General features: G+C 44.9%; 1 protein-coding gene across 1 annotated transcript; it reads left to right on the forward strand.

Annotated features, from left to right (window-relative positions):
• Positions 1–2235: 2235 nt before the first annotated feature.
• On the forward strand, positions 2236–7513 carry LOC310794546 (putative oxidoreductase YccK; the record flags this gene model as incomplete). The annotated part of the gene is made up of 7 exons (XM_083656516.1): positions 2236–2347; positions 2879–2979; positions 3693–3788; positions 4075–4222; positions 5010–5089; positions 5352–5445; positions 7104–7513. The coding sequence occupies 7 exons, from the start codon at positions 2236–2238 to the stop codon at positions 7511–7513; spliced, it is 1041 nt and encodes a 346-aa protein (XP_083512642.1).
• Positions 7514–16319: the final 8806 nt, after the last annotated feature.

Here is a 16319-nt window from a genome sequence, read left to right on the forward strand (position 1 = left end):
GGAGTCCATCAAAAGTCACTTCAGACTGAGCTTGAACCACAATCAACTAGTTTCCTTTGTAAGTTTTGTAGCCTTTTGGGGGAATTTGAGCGCGCGCGCGCGTTGTTCTAATTGTGTTCACTGTAATGCTATGATCAGATGTGAGTTTCTTATACATCCACACTGGAAAAACTTTTTTTTTTCTTTTTTCTCAAGAGTAGGATTTATTCTAAAACCAACATTTGTTGTCTATCTTTTAGAGAGAGACAGAGAGAGAGAGAGAAGACAGACTGCTTATTCTCCTCTGTCAGTTCTAGGTGTGTTCATTTAATATGACGGTGCGCGCGCGCGGCGGCCTCATAACTTCAGGGTAAACAAGTCTAGTTTTGAATCTAGAGTTTTTTTTACACGGAGAAAACTCTTTTTAGTCTAAATAAGCAAAAAGGCTAACAGTTTTAACAGTGTTAACAGTCTTATTAAACAGTCAAGTTAGAGTAAAAGTGTCAGTAAAGTACTGTTACAATAGCCTACCTACCTTTACCTGGAGAAAATAATCTGCGCCACACCGAACAAGGAAATGATTAACTCGGAGAGAGAGAGAGAGAGAGAGAGCGCGCGAGAGAGAGAGAGAGAGAGAGAGAGAGCGCGCGAGAGAGAGAGAGAGAGAGAGAGAGAGAGAGAGAGAGAGAGAGAGGGAGAGAGAGAGAGAGAGGGAGAGAGAGAGAGAGAGAGAGAGAGAGCAGGATTGAGCCGGATTTTTTGCTCCAGCAGGAATTGCACTTCCGGTTTAGTGATTTTGCCTTCAAAGTTTTTTTTACCATAAAAATTGAAGTAGAAATTGAACTACCGGTATGTCCAACATAATGAACATGAGAACACTAAGATGAACCTCTAGTTGTGTTATTTCTTGAAATGCTTTCTACAATAGCAAAATGATCAGCGTGACGTCACTTGCCACCCAGAAATGCGGAACCCCACGGCAGTCAATAGTATGAGTTGTGCCAAACAAACATAATATCTCAAAAACTATAGACCAAATCACCGTGACGTCACCATGTAAACAAATTTACTTCCGGGTACCACTTGGGGAAGGCGGCAGGTTTAAATGTGCGTGTTGTCAAATAAATGCTGTCAAACCCTCTCGTTGTTTTCAGCCGACTACTTTCAATTTAAATGGTTAAACGGTTGGTAAACATGCTTGTCCGACGTATCTAGCCTTTCTTCTGTGTTTGTTTTATGTAGTGTTAGCTAGCTAATAACGTTTGTTCGTCTGTCAAACTCGCTGTTTTTTGCAGTCGTTAACGTTACAGAGTAACCTCGCGTCACCAGGCTCTTCGCTCTTCTCGGCGAGAAAGAGCCTGGTACAGACAGAGATACTGACGCCACGTCAATTTAATTTAGCTTCAAGTCTACTCTAGTCTGGTCCAACAGTTAAATTAGCTAGTCTGGTCTCCACTAACGTTAGTGAAAGTGTTGTTATGAATGATATTAAACAACAACACAACACGGACGAACCATTTTTGTCTTCTTTGTCTGTTTTTGTCTTCAACATGTCAGTTTATGCCGTCCACCGCCATTATAATGTGTGGACCTCAGGGGTACCCGGAAGTAAATGTAAACATCCCGGTGATTTGGTCTATAGGCCTGGCTACATCACATCGCTTTGACATTCTGAGTGAGAGCAGAAGTAGCTCAAGAGTTTGATGTAGGCTATAATATATGTCTTGTTAAAGTTGTGAACTGTCGCAGTTTTTAAAATGTAAACAGAGTTGGTCGGCTAGACAAGACATCAGACATCAGCGCTGGAATTGCCAGTTGCCGTGTTTTGCTCTGACGTGAGCCTTGTTGGACCAATCACAGCTGACAGATCGGGTTGTGTTCCTAAAGAGAAGTGACAGCTGTTGTCCAGCAGAGGGCACGCGAGGACAGGACACCCGAGTGTTTACTTCAGGGACGTCATATCAAGATGTGTGGCTCTTGTAAAACGCCCTTACGCAAAGTGTTTTGTAACAGTTTTGTTGCAGTGAGTGGCGTTACGTGTAAACTACCCTTTAAGTATTAAATTCGGAGTAAGTGCCTTTTAATCGATTAATTATGTTTACAATGTTGTATTGTATGAGGAATAACTGTGTGCCACACTGACACTCCATGCATGTCTTGTTCTACTTTATGAACCAGTAAACGTGCTGCTCTTGGAGCTCTAGACGTCTGTTGTTATTATTGTTGCAGGCAGGCAGGCAGGCAGGCAGCAGCAGTATGTCCACGGTGCCCACAGTCACACTGGCCGGTGGTCTGGAGATCTGCCGGGTGCTGAACGGCATGTGGCAGGTGTCCGGGGGGCACGGAGCGGTGGACGAGGCCAGAGCAGGTGACACAACACACAGGACTTTACCCCCGGGCTCCGGGGTCCATATCATATCATATCATCATGGACATGAGACTGACAGAGGTGTCGTCAAGACAGAATGACAGGGCCCGGGGAGACAATGTGGAAGTTAAGGAATCACTTTACAGTCAGGAACATAGCAGATAATACACTGTATATTGGTAGTGCCTTTCAGGTGTTGTCACTGGCAGTGTGTAACCAGTCACAACACAGTCCTGAAGGGGGCCATCATGGCCACTTCACATCCAGTGATCCAATTAAGCAACATTACAGCAGGAAGGAAAAGCATTCCACATTTATATTGGAATTTTATATCCAGGGCAATGCATTGTGGGAATCCTCTAGGTTCATTATGTCTGTTTGTACAGTACACACAGGATACAAGCACACATATTTGAAAGTTATAGTTTTCTGTGAAACTAGATGAATCTCCCTGATGTAATCTCCCTGATGTGGTCTCTCTCTCTCTCTCTCTCTCTCTCTCTCTCTCTCTCTCTCTCTCTCTCTCTCCAGTTAAAGCCATGCAGGCCTATGTAGATGCTGGCCTGACCACATTTGACATGGCAGACCATTATGGGCCTGCAGAGGAGATATTTGGACAATTCAACAGCCAGGTATATATATATACACACACACACACACACACACACACACACACACACACACACACACACACACACACACACACACACACACACACACACACACACTCTCTCTCTCTTGATTTTGCACAAGCTTTAACTGAAAAATTGTATTGTAAAACATCATAGTCAATTATACATTCACATTTTAGATATTAAATTGATTGACTTATTGATTGATTGCTTGACTTACCCAGGGAGTCAGGGACATACAAAAATGGCAGAATAAGTTTAAATCTCATATCAAGATTACAAATTGAATAGTGCAAACCTCTGCCAATGCTGAACAATTCTCCTACTTGCTGTTATACCCAAATACATCATTTCTATCACTTATATTTCAAGTTTAATTGATTTCTTTACCCGGCATTTGGAATCACTTCTTTATCTCATCGTCATAGTGACGACAAAGATTATAAATGTCTAATGGTGGAAATTCCAGATACGGATCATCAGACAAATCAAATAAATTCTTCCTTGGCCCAAGGTCGATCTGTCCACCATTTTTCATGGAAATCTATTCATACATTTTTAGATATCCTGCTGAAATACATGTAAAGGCAAACTAAGGAACAAACAGGCGCAAAACCTTCTTGGTGGATGTCAAAATAAAGTGCAACGGTCAGAAACGAGCCAATGTCATTCAAAGTCTTTCTAATTTGTACTAGTCCTTGTCTGATCCATAGCTGAAGTCCAAATCCTCTGGGAGTCCCACCCCGGCTCTGCAGGGACTGACCAAATGGGTGCCAAGAGCAGGTGGATGGCTTCCGATGGATCGCAAGGTGAGCTGGGGAGAAATAGGTTTTAACCCCGTCATGTTTTACAGTGGACATATTTCCATCCACTAGAGAGCAGTGTGTGTCTTTTTAAAGATGACCTCCCTCATCTGAGTCTCATGACTGAAGGAGGCTCTACTCACTACACCACCTTCTTAAATCAAATCATTTCATTTCTCAGAAGCTTCAAAGTGTTTTGTGGACGTCTGACTGAAGGTTTTATTTTGAAAGCTTTAATTGAGCTTGGAGTTTGAACCGTGCAGCAGGCCTTGAAGCGTCCCTCTGTGCTCAGGTGGTGGAGACGGCTGTGCGGCGCTCCATGGCTCGCATGCAGGTGGACAGTCTGGACTGTCTTCAGTTCCACTGGTGGAAGTATGGAGACAAGAGATACCTGGACGTTCTGGGACACCTGTCTGACCTGCAGCAGGAGGGACTCATACGTATGTTTACTGCACTGAACACACACACACACACACACACACACACACACACACACACACACACACTTAAACAAAAGAGAGACAAAAGATAGCGCAACACCTTTCTGACCTCGGTCTCTCTATGGACATATTCTTCAGTGTTCATGTAGGTTTGGTCATACATGCATTTGGATGTTTACAATGTAAACACACATGTATACATGTTGTATTCTGCTTACATGTCTATCTTTTCTGTGTTTGTATTTTGTACACCTGTGTTGTCCTGTATACATGCATACATGCATACACACACACACACACACACACACACACACACACACACACACACACATAACTGGGATAAACCCTCCCCTGCTCTACTCTGCTCTCCCATTGGAGGCATCGGTTTCAGTGGCAGCCGGATGTCAGAAGCTCTGTCATTGGCTCCGACCATGTCAATCAGAGCGGCTTCTGCTCCCTCCTCCCTGTGTGTTGCTGTAAATAGTGCCCTGCCATCCTCAGGGAAAACAACAACGCTAACTAGCTAGCAAGCTAACGGCAGAAACCTACACGCTAGCTCGTTGCTACACGCTGAAAACGGCAAGTTGGATTGTTTGAAACTATTTTCCAAGGGCACTGCCGCTAAGCGCCGCCCATCGCAATCCCACTATGGAGACCTGCGGCGCCAGACTCCTCGGAAGGGAGAGGAGGCTGGCCAGCGAGACTAGTGGCTAAGTGACCTGTTCTATGATCCCAGATCAGTGTTTTTATTGAGACTTTTCCATCTTCCATCTGGTTCCTGTGTCAGGAGAGCTGGCCCTCACCAACTTTGACACTCAGAGACTGGAGGAGATCACCAGCAGAGGCATCCGCATCTCTAGCAACCAGGTACCACTACCTTCAGGCCGTATACCTCCTTTAGACACTATAATAGACTAACTACTATAGACTCCATCTCTGTCTGTCTCTCTCTCTCTCTCTCTCTCTCATTCTCTCACTAACACACATATGACTGTATATATGGACCGTGTACATGGCTGTGTCTGTCCTGCAGGTCCAGTACTCATGGCTGTGTCTGTCCTGCAGGTCCAGTACTCATGTCTGTGTCTGTCCTGCAGGTCCAGTACTCATGTCTGTGTCTGTCCTGCAGGTCCAGTACTCCCTGATCGACCAGCAACCAGCAGTGAGGATGGAGGAATTCTGTCTGGCAAACAATATCCAGCTCCTGACCTACGGCACTCTGGGTTAGACACACTCTGGGTTAGATACACTCTGGGTTAGATACACTCTGGGTTAGATACACTAGATACACTCTGGGTTAGACACACTCTGGGTTAGATACACTCTGGGTTAGATAACACTCTGGGTTAGATACACTCTGGGTTAGACACACTCTGGGTTAGATACTCTGGGTTAGATACACTCTGGGTTAGACACACTCTGGGTTAGATACTCTGGGTTAGATACACTCTGGGTTAGACACACTCTGGGTTAGATACACTCTGGGTTAGATACACTCTGGGTTAGATACACTCTGGGTTAGACACACTCTGGGTTAGATACACTCTGGGTTAGATACACTCTGGGTTAGACACACTCTGGGTTAGATACTCTGGGTTAGATACACTCTGGGTTAGATACACTCTGGGTTAGATACACTCTGGGTTAGATACACTCTGGGTTAGATACTCTGGGTTAGATACACTCTGGGTTAGATACACTCTGGGTTAGATACACTCTGGGTTAGATACTCTGGGTTAGATACACTCTGGGTTAGATACACTCTGGGTTAGATACTCTGGGTTAGATACACTCTGGGTTAGATACACTCTGGGTTAGATACACTCTGGGTTAGATACTCTGGGTTAGATACACTCTGGGTTAGATACACTCTGGGTTAGATACTCTGGGTTAGATACACTCTGGGTTAGATACACTCTGGGTTAGATACACTCTGGGTTAGATACTCTGGGTTAGATACACTCTGGGTTAGATAACACTCTGGGTTAGATACTCTGGGTTAGATACACTCTGGGTTAGATACACTCTGGGTTAGATACACTCTGGGTTAGATACTCTGGGTTAGATACTCTGGGTTAGATACACTCTGGGTTAGATACAGCACATTGACTCACTCTGGGTTAGATACTCTGGGTTAGATAGATACACTCTGGGTTAGATAGATACACTCTGGGTTAGATACTCTGGGTTAGATACAGCACATTGACTTCAAGCCAATCATATTTGACCCTACTATATTTACCCATCGGTTGTATTACTCATATTAAACACATACGTGTCACTCAAGTGGAACAATTACAAGGAAGACGTTGATTTGATGTTTTATGATGTAAAAGCAGTGAGCATATGAACTATCCTGCTGGGTTATAGTTATCCTGCTGGGTTATAGTTATCCTGCTGGGTTATAGTTATCCTGCTGGGTTATAGTTATCCTGCTGGGTTATAGTTATGCTGCTGGGTTATAGTTATGCTGCTGGGTTATAGTTATCCTGCTGGGTTATAGTTATCCTGCTGGGTTATAGTTGTCCTGCTGGGTTATAGTTATCCTGCTGGGTTATAGTTATCCTGCTGGGTTATAGTTATCCTGCTGGGTTATAGTTGTCCTGCTGGGTTATAGTTATCCTGCTGGGTTATAGTTATCCTGCTGGGTTATAGTTAGGGTTAGTGGGGTAAAGAAGTAAAATGGTGGGTTTCTAAGATGGAGTCGCTCCAATGGTGACGACACATACCGTCTCCGTGCCCCCCCCTCCCTCCCTCCCTCCCCCCCTCCCATCATCTTCACTCCTTCACTCTGTCTCTCCATTTTTTTTTCAACCCCTCCCTCTCTCTCCCTCTCTCTCCCTGCCCTCTCCTCCCCCTCTCTCCCCCTCTCTCCTCTCAGCTGGAGGTCTGCTGTCAGAGCGTTATCTGGGGAAGGCGGAGCCTAAGTCAGAGGCGGAGCTGGACACCTCCTCTCTCTCCAAGTACAAGAAGATGATCGACGCGTGGGGCGGCTGGAGCCTCTTCCAGGAGCTCCTCGTCGCCTTGGAGACGGTCGCCAAGCGACGCGGCTGCTCGATGGCGTCCGTGGCGACGCGCTGCATCCTGGACCGGCCGGCGGTGGGCGGGGTCATCGTGGGCTGTCGTCTGGGGGTGGCGGGGGCGGGGCAACACATCGCCGACAGCCTGCGCAGCTGCAGCCCCGAGCTCCGGCTGACGGAGGACGACCTGGCCGCCCTGCAGGCCGTGACGCGGCGCTCCAGCGACCTGATGGCGCTCATCGGGGACTGCGGGGACGAGTACAGGCGCTAAAGAGTGAGGAAGAGGGGGCGGGGCTTACTGAATGTGGCAGAAAGAGGGAGGAGGAGGAGGAGGACGAGAGGAAGGTGGAGAGAGGAAGCAGAAACAGTGCGTCTTGCTTGACGCTGTAGTGGAAAAAACATGGGAAAAACTACACAGTCGATGATGCCTATTCTCCATTCCTTTACTTGGAATTTGTCCCACATGTTGTGTTTGTCAATTTAGATTCAAATCAGTTTCCACCACACACAAGCTAGAGCTGCTCTGTGCTACATCATAACATAAGACAAATTGCCAAAAATTATGATTAATACTTTTTAACTTGTTTCTAAAGATCATCTGCTGCACGGTGTAGTTATCTTACCGACTAAATAACAGATGCAGTAAAACATGTTGATGCAGCCTCTCCTATAGCTCATGCTTACTCTGCTTCAGTCTGTCTTCATGTGTGTCTGCACTGACACAAGCTTCAGTGTGTCTTCATGTGTGTCTGCACTGACACAAGCTTCAGTGTGTCTTCATGTGTGTCTGCACTGACACAAGCTTCAGTGTGTCTTCATGTGTGTCTGCACTAACACAAGCTTCAGTGTGTCTGCATGTGTGTCTGCACTGACACAAGCTTCAGTGTGTCTTCATGTGTGTCTGCACTGACACAAGCTTCAGTGTGTCTTCATGTGTGTCTGCACTGACACAAGCTTCAGTGTGTCTTCATGTGTGTCTGCACTGACACAAGCTTCAGTGTGTCTTCATGTGTGTCTGCACTGACACAAGCTTCAGTGTGTCTTCATGTGTGTCTGCACTGACACAAGCTTCAGTGTGTCTTCATGTGTGTCTGCACTGACACAAGCTTCAGTGTGTCTGCATGTGTGTCTGCACTGACACAAGCTTCAGTGTGTCTGCATGTGTGTCTGCACTGACACAAGCTTCAGTGTGTCTTCATGTGTGTCTGCACTGACACAAGCTTCAGTGTGTCTTCATGTGTGTCTGCACTGACACAAGCTTCAGTGTGTCTTCATGAGTGTCTGCACTGACACAAGCTTCAGTGTGTCTTCATGTGTGTCTGCACTGACACAAGCTTCAGTGTGTCTTCATGTGTGTCTGCACTGACACAAGCTTCAGTGTGTCTTCATGTGTGTCTGCACTGACACAAGCTTCAGTGTGTCTGCATGTGTGTCTGCACTAACACAAGCTTCAGTGTGTCTGCATGTGTGTCTGCACTGACACAAGCTTCAGTGTGTCTTCATGTGTGTCTGCACTGACACAAGCTTCAGTGTGTCTTCATGTGTGTCTGCACTGACACAAGCTTCAGTGTGTCTTCATGTGTGTCTGCACTGACACAAGCTTCAGTGTGTCTTCATGTGTGTCTGCACTGACACAAGCTTCAGTGTGTCTTCATGTGTGTCTGCACTGACACAAGCAAACGTCTTCGCTGTTTCCATTAAGGTGTCAAAATGTGTTTTTTAGTTCGAGAAAATTCAGAGAAAACATTCAAACAACTATTAGTTTGTGAATGAATCTCCAATATTCTCAAATATTCTATTTTATATTGTGTGTACAATATGCAAACGCTACAGTGCAGTATTACAGTATTTGCAATACAGTCATTTCCTTCTATTTTTTTTGTTGAATTACATATTCTTGGTATTTTCCAACCTTTTACCTTTTAATCTATTTGTTTAAATAAAGTTTGTGCTTTTATCGGCTTTTTATTGTCTCATTGGCTTTTTATCATTTTTATCGTCTTTCTATTGTCTTTTTACGTCTTATCTTAACTATCTCTTAATTCTATCTTTTATTCTTCTTTTACTGTTTATTTTGATTTTCATCCTACTGTATTTTTAATGAATAATGTCTGAGTATTTTATTTTGTCAGTCAAAGCACTTTGTGAAATCTGTTATTAAAGGTGCTATATAAATATAGTTATTATTCGTATTAATTATTATTATTCGTTCTAATCTTGAGCTTGATGGCATGAGACAATTAAGTTGATATTCCTTTGTGTCTGTGAACCCGGCTCTGTGTGTGTGTGTGTGTGTGTGTGTGTGTGTGTGTGTGTGTGTGTGTGTGTGTGTGTGTGTGTGTGTGTGTGTGTGTGTGTGTGTGTGTGTGTGTGTGTGTGTCGGGGGGCGGGGGCTCAGTGAAGGGGAAGGAGTTGTCAGCCCTGTAGCACTGTCTGGCCTGACAGATGATATGAGAACACCACGAAATATACATTATACACTAATCCATAAACACACATATGAAGACACACACAACACACAATCTGTCGTTTTTGCTCTCTCTCACACACGCACACATACACACACATACACACTCACACACCCAGCTGACGCTCAGAAAGCAGACAGACTCCTGCTGCGCTATAGGACCGTGGTCAACGTCAACCACATCCAAAGACATCACATCAAACCTCCTGCATCATGTGACCCCCGGGCCAGCTGGGGTTCAGCACAGCGGAGACAAAGGGCTGTGGTGATACAGTCAGGGACAAAGAGGATCCTGTACTGTATATGGTGACTCTCATTATATAGCATACATACAAAGTCACACTTCAGAATGGTCACCTGCTTTTGACTGGCACGTGTATGTTCATTGCTGCATTTATGAATCTATTTCATACACTTTTCAATAACAGACTTTGTTGGAGCCAAAAGGTACTTTTGTTCATTTATTATTTTCTTTATTATCAGGCCTCTTCTCTGACACTGTGTGTGTGTGTGTGTGTGTGTGTGTGAACATGCAATTCTGACATTGGACACTGGGTGGAGCATGGTATGGGAGAGAAAAGTGCATATAGGTATGCTCCCAGGTGAGGGGAATCAGGTGCTGATTGGGAAAGCACACAGTTTTCGACCGTGCTGCAGTGTTTGGTGCTGCTCCATGCCTTTCACTATTACCGTGTTTGTTCATTTTCTCCGTGTTATCAGTATTATGTGAAGTCATGAGTTTGGTTACTGGGCATCATAGCGTGACTGTTGCTGTTGGACTATGCTGTACATATGGTGAGCAATGACAAACATGCATTGCCAAATAAATGGAGGGTCGGTGAGACATCCAATTATAACACAGTGAATGGACATTGATTTCTTGGACTTGAACACGCGTCTGAAACTACTCCCAATTCGCCCCTCAGTGGCTTTATTATTTTGGTTTAATTTAGCCTCTACATTAGTCGAAAACTGGCTTAATTTTTGACTCGTATTGGACCGTTGTTCGGGATCAACCAGCCATATACAGCACTGGAGTGTGTTTGGCTGGAGCTGCAGGTGCATAGTGGCAGAGTGCGCCTGCTGTCATAAGCTCCGGAGACCAGGTGACGGGAGACTACAGCCATCGGCCCGGGACAATCTACTCAGCGTGTCGTGCACGAAGAGGGATCCACATCTCATCACAGCCAGCTAAGCGGTACCGATCTGTGCGAGGCCACAGGCAGCTCATCGCAGGGGGCCACGGGTTCAGAGGGATCCACATCCCAGCCTATTCCTCGCCGGCTCTTGCCGGTGCGGAAAAAACATCATGTGAATCACACTCACACGCTCATTGCCGATCAGGAACGGCAACTCACCAGCGCTGACGTCACAGCCGCTCTTTCCACTGGGACGGGACACAATCTGCTCTGCCAACGCAATGAAGAGGTATGTGTAGCGCGCTACCAACATGACATGGCCATTAGATGGTGTGCACACATTAGCCTATAAATCCAATGCATTGGTTCCATTTGGGTTTTGAATGGTGGGGTGGGCTGTGCGAACATAATGCCCATTGATGATTATTGCTTGTGGTTTCTTCTGTGAATATATACTGCGTGGTCTATGAATTCCTACCTGGTTCTGATCATTTTCTTGGTTTATGATCTGTTTGACTTGGGTGTGGTAGGCTATTTGCAAATTGATTGTTTTTGAATTATGTCTGGGCAAGAAAATACAATTTCTCCTGTTGAGCCTGCACCTGATGAAACTCCCATTACAATGGAAAAACCTGTTGAAATTCATTCAGCTGCTGGTGTGACCAGTGACAAGGTGGAATCTGGTGAAAGGGAAAAACGTGTCGTCAAACTAACAAAAAAGGCATTGTTGGCTAAAGTGGAAAGGCTGCAAGCAAATAGGAAATCCACGTTGAATAAAGCATCAAAGTTAAAGAGCACAATACAGGACATAATGCAGGACAGAGAAAATGAAGCTGAGGTGCTTTCTACACTGGAAAAATACAATGGTCTGTGTGATGAAGCAGAGGAAGCACACATTTCTCTGTTGCAACTTCTACCTCCTGAAGAAAAGGAGAAACATGAAATATGGTTCAAAGCAAAAATGTTGAGTGTCAATGAATTTAATGATGGTGTGAACAAATGGTTGTCAAATACAGACATTTTGAAACCAGCTGAAATTGTTGAAAATGAGGGTGGTAATGTTGAGGAGGAGAATGAAATAAAACCCAGTGACAGCATCTCCAATGTGGAAGTAAATGTTCATGGTAAAAAATCAAGCCGGAAAAGTCACGTAAGTCATGTCAGTTCAAGAACCAGCAAATCCAGTGGAAGCTCCACTTCTTCAGCACGCATTCAGGCAGAGGCTGAGAGGGCAGCACTCCTGGCTCGTGCTGCAGGTTTAGAAGAGAAACATGCTCTGGAGGAGGAAGCACAGCTGCTGAAAAGGAGACAGGAAAGGCTGGAGCTGGATACAGAAATGGCCGCTTCTGCTGCTAAATTAGCAGTATTATCTAGTCAACAAGCTTTCTCAAGTACATGGTCAAATGGAATGGAGTCGTACATGAGAAGAGGAACAAGGTCAAATGAAATCAATAACATTCTCAACCCACCACCAATGGATTCACACCTACAACAACAACAACAACAACCACCTATACAACAGCATACAACTCTCAATCCGCAGGCCAAAGCATACACGCCAAAGCCAAACCCACCACAACCACCGCCTATGCAACAGCATATGCCTCCAACTCTTAACCCACCACCTATACTACAACAACAACAACATGCATATAGGAATGCAACTTTCAACCCACCACCGTTGCATTCACAACAACCTGTGAACGCACAACAATGGCAGCAACCAGCATTACCATCATCTTTGCAGCTACAACCACATGCATATGGGAATGCAGTAAACACAGTACAGGATGGAAAACCGACAGGCACGCCTCTATTGAACCCTCATGTGCAGCTTACATCCCCTAACGTCATCCAAACTCAATTCCAGCAAGGAAATGATGAAACATCTGCTTTATACAACCTCATGCAAAAGCAAAATGAAATTTCATCACTGCTAATACAACAGCAAACTTCTCATTTGTTACCACCAAGAGAAATTCCATATTTTGATGGAGACCCTTTGCAGTTCAGAGCGTTTATCCGAGCCTTTGAACACTGTGTGGAGTTGAACACCAGCAACAGAGGGGATTGTTTGTATTTTTTGGACAAATACACAAGAGGGCAGCCAAGAGAGCTAGTGCGTAGCTGTCATCACATGGATCCAGAAAGAGGCTATGCTATGGCTAAGGATTTGCTTCAGGAGCATTTCGGCAACGAACACAGGGTCACCGCTGCCTATATGGAAAAGGTTCTGGGCTGGCCAATGGTGAAGCCTGAAGATGTCAAATCTCTTCAAGCTTATGCGCTCTTTCTGCGAGAGTGTGGCAATGCAATGGAGGCTGTGCATTATCTGACAGAACTTGATATGCCAGGAAATATGAAGGCAGTGATTCTGAAGCTTCCATATAAGCTAAGAGAAAACTGGAGGATCTGTGCATGTGACATATTGGAACGATGCAATCGCAGGGCACGGTTTGTTGACATCATCACATTCATCGAACGTCAAGTCAAAATAGTGTCTGACCCAATCTTTGGCAACATTCAGAATACACCACCACTAAGTAAGGCTATGAACAGGATGGAATCTGACTTAAAGCCCAGATTCAAGGGGGGCAGCTTTGCCAGTACTGTCACCATGGAAACTCCTACATTGGAAGAACCCAGAAACTCTAACCAAGCTCAATGGCAAATTGGCTCATCTGCCAACACCCGCTTTTGTATGTGTTGCTCTCAAGATCACACACTGGAGCATTGTCCACGTTTGGAGGAGAAGACACACAGGGACAAGATTAACTTTCTGATGGAGAAAAGAATCTTGTTTTGGCTGCCTTTGCATTGGGCATAGGAGCAAGGATTGCGTTAAGCGCTTGACTTGCAAGCTGTGCAGTCAAAATCATCCCAGTGTTCTTCACATCCATCAGAAGGAGAGAGCAGTTAACATAGACCCAAGCCAGTCAAAGAGCCCGACGGTGACTAACGCATGCGTCTCTCTACAGACATGTGGTCAGACAGGGGCCGGGAATAGTGACGGGATTTTATCTATCCTGCCAGTACAGGTGAAGTCCAATAAGGGAGACAAGGTCATACAAACGTATGCCTTTCTAGATCCAGGCAGTACAGACACATTTTGCTCTGAAAACCTGATGAGGAAACTGGACATGAATGGAACAAAAGCCCAAATCAGCCTACTCACCATGGGCCCAAAAGCAACTGTTTCCAGCTACATGCTGACTGGTTTGGAAATTTCAAGTCTCACTGGAAACCGGTCATACAATCTACCAAAGGTCTACACCCAGAAGAGGATGCCTGTGAGCACACATAACATCATCAAAAAGGAGGAGCTGGCAAAGTGGCCATACCTGGATGGTGTTAGTGTTCCTCGCATTCAAGCTGAAGTGGAGTTGTTGATAGGCACCAACGCCTCCAAATTGCTTGAACCCTGGGAAGTAGTTAACAGTTATGGAAATGGACCTTATGCCATTAGGACCCTACTGGGGTGGGTTATTAATGGCCAAGAGTGCAGTGACGAGCGGTGTGAGAGTGGCTGCCCCGCTAGTGTTACTGTTAACAGAATCTCCATAGAAAACCTGAAGGACCAGGTGAATGATCTGGAAATGGCTAATGGAGAGAGGAAGTGTGTGCAGCAGGAGCTCACACAAGACAAACAGGAGAATGGGACCATCCTGAAGGCAACATCTGAGGAAATGGTGGTCAATATGGAAAAACTCCACAATGAAGTACGGGCTGCTAAAGAAGAGGAACTTAGTGCCAGAGCTGTGGAACAATGTAAAGATCAGTTTGGCCAAACAGCCAAGGACCGAGAACAACATTCTGCGCTCACTCTGGAACATGCAGACTTGCAGAAGACTGCTCTGAGGGCAGAATCTGAGAACAACTTTCAAGGGGTGGAACTAGAGCTGAAAGCTACAGACACCAGAATACTAAAGCTTCAGAACTCTCTGGAAAGGGGCTCTCAAGATGGATCAATTCTGACCCATGAATTCTCCAGTCAGTTGAAGAAATTGAAGGCTAAACACAAAGAGCGAATGTCTGCTTCAGAGGAAAGGCACCAAAAACAACTGGAAAAGCACAGGAGCACCATAACCCATCAACTTAACACTGTTCGTGTAGAGCTCAAGCCACTTTCATCTGAACTCTCTGAGGTGTTGAAGAATAAGCAGCTTCTGGAGGAGAAGTTGACGGCAGTTGAATATGCCAATAGTGGAGCTCAGCAGGCAATCGAACACAGGCTGCAAGACCAGGTGACAAAGCACGATCTGGAGTGGAGTGTGTTCACAGTGGATCTTGTTCAGTGTAAGAGTGACTTGAACTTGGAACATCAGCTGGAGTTGGCAAAGGCTGACTGCAAATCAAGACGAACACACTGGATAGGCCAGTGACCAACTTTGTACAACAGGAGTTGTAATGGGACAGACCATTAATGTTGACCTCTGACACAGAGGAATTTTGTTTGTTTTGTTTCAATGATTTGTTTGGCTCCATCATAATATATATACATTTGAATTGTTCATGCCATCCTGCCATTCACAATTAGGGGCCGGTATGTTGGAGCCAAAAGGTACTTTTGTTCATTTATTATTTTCTTTATTATCAGGCCTCTTCTCTGACACTGTGTGTGTGTGTGTGAACATGCAATTCTGACATTGGACACTGGGTGGAGCATGGTATGGGAGAGAAAAGTGCATATAGGTATGCTCCCAGGTGAGGGGAATCAGGTGCTGATTGGGAAAGCACACAGTTTTCGACCGTGCTGCAGTGTTTGGTGCTGCTCCATGCCTTTCACTATTACCGTGTTTGTTCATTTTCTCCGTGTTATCAGTATTATGTGAAGTCATGAGTTTGGTTACTGGGCATCATAGCGTGACTGTTGCTGTTGGACTATGCTGTACATATGGTGAGCAATGACAAACATGCATTGCCAAATAAATGGAGGGTCGGTGAGACATCCAATTATAACACAGTGAATGGACATTGATTTCTTGGACTTGAACACGCGTCTGAAACTACTCCCAATTCGCCCCTCAGTGGCTTTATTATTTTGGTTTAATTTAGCCTCTACAGACTTTTTTATATAACTATGTCTTAAAGCTGATTTGTATGTGAAGCGAGGTTCATCAGATCCATGCAGAACATCAGAGGGGAAGGAAAAGTGAACAGCATGCTAACCTGTGCTAACATGCTAACCTGTGCTGTGACTGAACCCTGGATAGAGCCACAAATCGTCAAGTTCCATCATAGAAAATATCAGATGTAGAAATATAGTGGGTTAAATATGCGACTATGACAGTTGAGTTACTTGGTTATAGGGCTGTATAGAGCAATATTGATATCAGGATAATCATAGAAAAGTGTTCTAGCTATATGATATATGACAATATCTGCTATATGCTGAGCCTGTTGACATGAAACCTCCAATGTTTTAACTTGAAATGTTCAGACTTGGGCTGATGAAACCGGTTTAAAACGGC

This window comes from Poromitra crassiceps, assembly GCF_964638095.1.
Source record: "Poromitra crassiceps genome assembly, chromosome: 20".
Taxonomy (NCBI): Eukaryota; Metazoa; Chordata; class Actinopteri; order Beryciformes; family Melamphaidae; genus Poromitra; species Poromitra crassiceps.